The sequence below is a fragment of the Vidua macroura genome, chromosome 8 (assembly GCF_024509145.1).
Source record: "Vidua macroura isolate BioBank_ID:100142 chromosome 8, ASM2450914v1, whole genome shotgun sequence".
Lineage (NCBI taxonomy): Eukaryota > Metazoa > Chordata > Aves > Passeriformes > Viduidae > Vidua > Vidua macroura.
Genome location: NC_071578.1, coordinates 8,246,491 through 8,253,259, shown reverse-complemented (window position 1 = coordinate 8,253,259; position 6,769 = coordinate 8,246,491). Strand labels below are relative to the sequence as shown.

The 6,769-nt window shown below is 49.2% G+C and overlaps 1 protein-coding gene across 3 annotated transcripts in view; it reads right to left on the bottom strand.

Annotated features, from left to right (window-relative positions):
* Positions 1-2,303: 2,303 nt before the first annotated feature.
* Positions 2,304-6,769, bottom strand: part of AFAP1L2 (actin filament associated protein 1 like 2) — a 65,595-nt gene continuing 61,129 nt past the window's right edge. For all 3 annotated transcript variants that reach the window (XM_053984108.1, XM_053984106.1, XM_053984107.1), the window contains 5 exons: positions 6,537-6,702; positions 6,161-6,322; positions 5,714-5,895; positions 4,973-5,101; positions 2,304-4,628 (listed from right to left, as the gene is read on the bottom strand). In XM_053984108.1, the coding sequence (XP_053840083.1) occupies positions 4,602-4,628; positions 4,973-5,101; positions 5,714-5,895; positions 6,161-6,322; positions 6,537-6,702 (666 nt within the window). In that variant the 3' untranslated portion in view covers positions 2,304-4,601. The remainder of the gene's footprint in view (positions 4,629-4,972; positions 5,102-5,713; positions 5,896-6,160; positions 6,323-6,536; positions 6,703-6,769) is intronic.

The following is a 6,769-nucleotide window of genomic DNA, read 5'->3' as shown; positions in this document are numbered from 1 at the left end:
GCTGGACAGGATTTATCTATCTCTGTGCATCCGTTTGTCAAGTAGAGATTATGTGAGAGGTTGGAAACTCATGGAGTAGCTCAGGAAAGCTGGTTTCTAAACTCAGTTTTTGGGCTCTGAGTACACTTGGCTGAGATCTCAGTGCCCAGTGTGCCCCAGGGGTCCCCACATGTCAGGGATCTACATGTGACCTTCCTCCTGGCATTCCTCCTGAAAGCAGGTGATTCCTGAAGCCTTGCATAGATGCTCAGACATTCTCTGGCAGCAGCAGCGCCCACCAACTCTCCTTCTGTATGAGACAAAGCACTTTGCAAGGTAAGAAGGTCATGGGGCAGTGGGAGGAGATGGGAAAGGCCAGCCTGATGATAGGGATATATGGGATGGTCTTGGAGAGATCTGCTGATCCCACAGGCAAGCAGGACACTGCTGAACAGTTTTTGGAGCTGTTTCCTTTTTCCGTTTAAAAATGTGACTTGAAGTTCCTAGCTAATCTGTAGGCCCTTTCTCTTGTAAATTTTAATTAAAAAAGAGTAAGTAGGTAAGTGGCTTGGGCCTCTGACATGATCCCTTATTAAATTCACTCTCAGACTTGCCATGATTCAGTCAGAAATGTTTAATGAGCCTTTCCCTGATGGGAGCTCATTCCCTTAAGGCTGGGTCAATATTTGAGGCTGGCACAGGCACTGAGGAGGTGGGGTCCCTGCAAAGGCAGCACTAATCCTGTCTAGCATCACAGGGGCTCAGAGGATGCTGTCTGTGCCAGCCTGTCATTAGTGTCTGGGCTGCAGTTACTAATGGAGCTCTGAATTACTCTCACTGTGGAGGATTGCTGGGTGAGCTTTGGCTGGTCCTGGGCCACTGCTGACTCCAGGAGAGAGCCTGTTTCTCCTTTAAAAATGGGATTTAAGTAAGTGCCACGATTTTCACCCCCTTTAGCCTTACATTCCCTCAGCAAGCAAAACCACGCCTATTTGTGGTAAGTAAATGTTGGCTGGCACCTGTCCTGTAAAGGCTGCAGCAGGGAAGCTGGGGTTTGGTTCCACTGTGCCATTCTCCCTGCATACCAAAAGCCAAGGCCAAAAGCAAGAGCTCTGCTGATGCTCCCTGTAAAGCCAGCTGGCTTCTTCAGCTTCAAAACCCCCTGCAATCTCAATCTGCAGTAGAAGTAAATTAATTTCATTCATACCTGAGACAACTTATATAAACATTAAGGCCAACTTCTCCACTGATACAAGGTAATTTCCTCCCCCCCCCCCCCCCCCCCCCCCCCCCCTTTAAAATGTGTCACTTTACTTCTGTCTTACTGGGAAATCAACATGTCCACTAGCAACCTTATTGTGCTAGTCAGGAACACCCAGGAGCTTTTGTGGGGCTCTGTGTATCCGAAGCAAGAAATGTAGAGGCACTTAAAAGAGAAACTCACTAAGAAAAATGGTTTGTAGCAGGAAATTTCCCTCCAGAAGAATGTGGAATTCTGCAGGGGACACTTCAGGCCCCATGGTCACCTGGCTGCATGTGCACAGGTGAGGATTGCACAGGAATGACTAACAAAGCAGTAATTTTATCAGCTGGAGCTGACACAGGGGTGTTCTAAAGCAGCTATAGGCAATGGGGCAGCAATGCTGGGGAAGGACAAAAGCAGCTGCTGCTGCTGTCCATTCAGTGCACAAAACCAGCCCCCCCAAATCGAGTTATCTGGGGATCCCTGGGCTCAGAGGCTGACAGGACACTAAGGAGCTCATCGGCAGGTTTGTGTCAAGGGGTCAGCTCGGAGAGGCCAGGGAGTGGGACCTTGCCCAGGAATTTGTGCTGTAACTACAGTGCCTCCCCAAGCTGTCTGTGGGAGATATTTCACAGATGTGTCTGTTTTGGTGTCCGTTCTGTAGGGCCTCAACTGTTTTCTTTAATAACTTTATTCTTTCCTTTCCAGCTAAAGCCCATCCCGGTTTTCCCTCACAGACTGCAGCAGGCACTAAGCTGCACACAGTTGCTATCTAGTGGCCAGAGGAAGGTAGTGGAAGGTTTTTCACTGCTGGTTCTGTGCAAAAGGACTGCTACAGAGATAGAGGCAGGAATCTGTTACATGTCCTCATGTAAATTGTGGGGATTACTGCTATTTTTCAGTGGGTTAAATCTCTGAAAATTGTTTTGCTTGACGGTGCAATCACTACTATTTAAGCTATAGTTCACTGCAGCTGTACACTGTATAGCTAAGGATTTGTAGTAACTGGGGGGATTTGAGGTATTTGAAATCTATTGGGAAGTAGAGCAGGGACAAACCCCATTACTGAGAAAACCACTGGTAACATAATATACTCAACATTTTATTATAAAACCCTCTAAAGCGCCACTTTATAGGTCACAGTTACAACACAGGAAATGCCTTGAGTTAGGAAAACAATGGGGACACAGAGACATTGTTTAACATTTCTTGTTTGGGGAAAGTGTGTTGTTCAGGACTTGCCTATGTTTACCATTCCCTCATGGAGACATCCCAGCAGGAGCACTGAAGCTGTGAAGGGGAAAGCAGAGCTGCTCTTGTCCATCGCTGTCTCAGTACCACTGTGAAATGTCTGGACAACTCCTGCAGGATGCCAGCGGGGTGTACGCTCAGGGCACGCCACTATGTGGATATTTAGGGTATAGAGAGGGGCTCTTGCCAGCTCATCATGGGCCAAAACAAAAGCTTCATGGAGTCTGTGGCCTTCTGGTGCTCTGGAGAAGGAAGTGCCCAGGGTCCTGAACCAGAAGAGCCAGCAGTTTATTTGCATGATTTTTTCCTATGTGCAAAACCTCACACAGGGACAACCTGACAGCTGAGGCTCCTGAGGCCTGGCATTACCAATTCCTCCATCTGCACCACAGTGGAAAGTAAAGAGTAAAAAAATGGGAGCACAGTCACCTTTCTTGCTTCCAGGATACCCTGACCAAGTGTTTTGTTGCACCCTGGCTCTGTGCTGGGGCCAAGCAAGCCCAGGACCCTTGTCAGGACATTCTCACTCACCCCAATGACACCACCAGCTCTGGGTATCACAGCCCTGTGCATCCCACTGGCTGTTTGGCCTTTGTGAAGAAAGAACAGCCCTTTAGAGGTGGTCTCAGGCCTGTCAAATATTTTCCAGGGTGAGGAAGGTACAAGATTTTTCACGTCTGCCTTTACCTTAGCTTTGGTGTAGCCACAGGACCCCAGGGACAATCCATCCTGGGAATTGGTGCTGATTTAACTTTGCAGGGTTGGAAAACAGCTCCAGCCCCGTCCAGTCAACTGAATTCCTGAGCCTGGGCTCTGAAGGGCCATCGGAGGAGGCAGGAAGAGGTGTCTCCAGGCTACCACACGTGTCAGCAGGTTACAGGGAGGGGAGGAGTGCATAGATTTCTGCCAACCCACCACCACCCTTCAAATTTCTATGTCTCTAAGTTTAGCTGTTCCAAATCTCCAACCTTTCATTAGAAAGCTTGGCTAGGGTAGAGAGCGGTGGGCTTGGTGGGCCATACTGCCAGGGTCCAAAGGCAGTTTTAATGATCGGGAAATTAGGGTGACAGCACCAAGATGTCCAGCAGAGCCCTGGCAGTGCAGCCTTACTGCAGGCCAGGTAGGGAGGGCACAGGGGCATAGGGATGACTTCAGCCGCAGCTGTCTGTGAGGATCAGACACCATCAGAACTGGGGCAGGAGCATGGGGACTGGTTTACCTCCCCTCTCTTGGGAAAGGGGATCCCTAAAGGATGCACTGGGATCCAGCTTTCCCATGAAACAGCTGAGCAAGCCCTCAAATATGACTTTTTTTTCTTTTTTTTTTTTTTTTTTTCCTTGTTTCCCCTTTTTTTTTTAGAACAGACTCGTCAGGTGAAGTAACATCTTCAAGAAAATTAACTGAATCTGCCTGGCAGATCTTCTTTGCTCAGAGCTCTTGGTGCTGCCAGTCTGTAACACAGCCTAGAGCACGACAAGGTGAGCAGCTCAATATTCTAGCAAACCTGCAGCTGGTAGGAGATGCTGGAATGCATCAGGACACCGATTAGAAATGCCCTGGACAGGCTGCTGTGTGCTTCTCATTCATGTTTGAAGCATTGCTCACATGTGGGGATAGCCCTTGACTGAAGGCTGGATGAAATGCAGCTGAGTGATGACTGGCAGCAAGAGAGGTGAGACTTCAGTTGACTCCAATTTATCAAGACAGGTACAAACTCACCAGGCTGAGGAATAGCAGAGGTTTCTTCTGAATCCACTACAGTCACTAATATAGAAACCTTAATAACTCATTGATAAACCTTCAGAGTAGAAATACACAAAACACCCCCTATGTACAGTAACATTCTTGTTTACATCAGCTGGGTTAGGACTTGGATGGAAGGATTGCCACTGGTTGTTATTGTTTTAGCTACACGATTGGGATTTGTCTGGAAAGAGCAAGTTCATGTGGGATAACTGGGATCAGCAGCTGTTGACTCCAGCGCTGCGTCTGAGCCGTGGGCACGACGTGGAGGAGGCACTTGGTGTGTGGTGCTGTTGAACACCCAACCTCCACCGACAGATGGTTGAATCCCCTGGGCCATGCGTGGGCAATTCGAGTCTTTAGTCCATCTCTGAACAATGTGCTTCTAACTAGCTCCCTTTTTCTCCCATTCCTGCCAAGGAATAGAGGCAAATTAGTCAAAATGCAAAGCAGGCAACCGTAACGTTGATCAACGTTGATTGTCTGGTCCCCATGTGGTTTTGGCTGCAGGGTGGGTCAGGGATATCTTTAAGTTATAAACAATGCATGTATTTATTCATTTAAATTGTAGGCAAGGCAAACATAGTTGAAAAGACTGGAGGAAAACCAGGCTGACGTGCTCTGAACTGTGTTGGTCAGGGGTGTTTCCCAGACATGAGACCCCCCCACAACCCCATCCCACCACAGCCAGTTTGCTCCACTGCCAGGAGGGAAAGGCAGAGGCTGTCCCAGATGGATTTTTCTGCTGTACCTTACCTTAGCTTTCTGTAGGACTGTTCCCTTCCCTGTGACCATAACAGATAAAGGCCGGTTCTTTAAAGCCGTTGCTGAATTGACCGGTGAGTTCTCTGCGCTGTTTGCTGGACTGGCACTTTTTGCCTGAACCTACAATACAAATCATAGGAATGGTTATGACTACAGACTGCTGAGAGAGACTGCTGCCTTTTCCCACCATCTCTCAGTCACAGTGTCATCCCGTTCGCACGGAGGCGCATTCTTTCAGTGACATGCCGATTTAAAAAAAAACACCAGGGGAGTTTGTGGTGTGTTTGGGTTTTGAGGACTCTATAATTAGAGATACAGAGCAGGGTGCAGGTGGTGGAGATCTCCATTTCATGGGAAACAAGTTCTCAAGAAGGAATTTAGATGCCTGAATCTCCTCCTGCAAAAACCATCCCTTAGCTCAGCCTAGTGCAGAAGGAGCTAGGTCCAGACCTGCATGGCTCTGAAGGGTGCTGCTCAAGGCCCCACAGGAAAATACAACCACTCTCCTGAGTCCCATCCACTTTTCACTTCCCCATTACTGCTGTTACCTCATTAGATTACTATTACATTACGTATACTATATATGATATACAGACATATTAGCTATACATTCATAAAAGATTGCATATTACCCTAATGATGCTATTATTATTACATTTCTAAGCAGGCTGAGACTGTGTGACTGCCTAGCTGCCAGAAAGCTGCTGTGCATCCCAGGGTTGCCCCACATACCCGTGGGGCTGTGTTCTCCAGGTGTGTGGTGTCCACTGCCGTGCCCAGTGTCACCGGGCCAGACTCTGCCTTCTTCAGGTTCTCTTTCACCTCCACCAGGCTCAGCTCCAGGTCCACCCTCTGGCTTTCCTTCCTTTTGCATTCTTCATCTATCTCCTTCAGCCTCTGCTCCAGGCTCTTGTCTGTGTAGGAAGAGGAATCTTGGTGCCTGCTGGGAACCTGGGGAGCTCCTGAGGGGAGCAGGGATCAGGGCATTTTCCTTGGGTTTTTATCCCAAGAGGGACTGTGGCTCTTGCTCTACTGTAATCTGGGTTATATGGTTTGGCTCAAAGCACCAGGTTCCCCCCCCATCTCTTCCGGTCCCAGAAGGGCCAGGTTCAGTGCCCCCTCTTTCTCCATGACCCCACCTTGGCTCATTTCCACACATCCCACCTTGCCCTGCCCTACCTGAGCTGCCACCAAGCATTTCCTTCAGCTCCCGTCTCTCCTTGCGCAGCTGGGTGAGCTGAGCTCGGATTTCATCCTTCTCCTTCTCCAGCCGTTCCTTCTCCTCCGTGAACCGTTTCACCTCTGCCTCTGTCCTGTTCTTGCCCAGCTTGGTTTCCACTGCTGCTGGAAACACAGCCCACCAACAAGCTCAGTTAGGGGAAAAAAGCAGGAGGGAGAAAACCTTCTCAGGTGCTTGAAAAGAAAACAAGGGAAGGTCTGAAAAGTCACCAACCACTAGAGTCAGAACACAGACTGCTGCAGAGCAGAGGCAAGTCAAATCACAGGGCACCACCTCTCTTTAAGCACCCTTGGGCCACCTGAGCAGCACACCCACCTGGCAGTGGCATCTTGGGCCGGTGTGCAGGCACCAGCTGGGGACTGCCAGCTGGAACTGTGCCCGCTGGCACCTCGGGGACCACAGTGTTCTGCTGCCAGGTCTGGATTTTGATAGCAGGGACATGTGGCAGAGCCTCCTCGGGCTCTGGCTTCTCTGGGTTTTTCTGGAAAGGAGAAATGAAGTGGGATGATGAGGTGTAGGGAACTGGCTCAGTGATTAAGCCTGGCCTG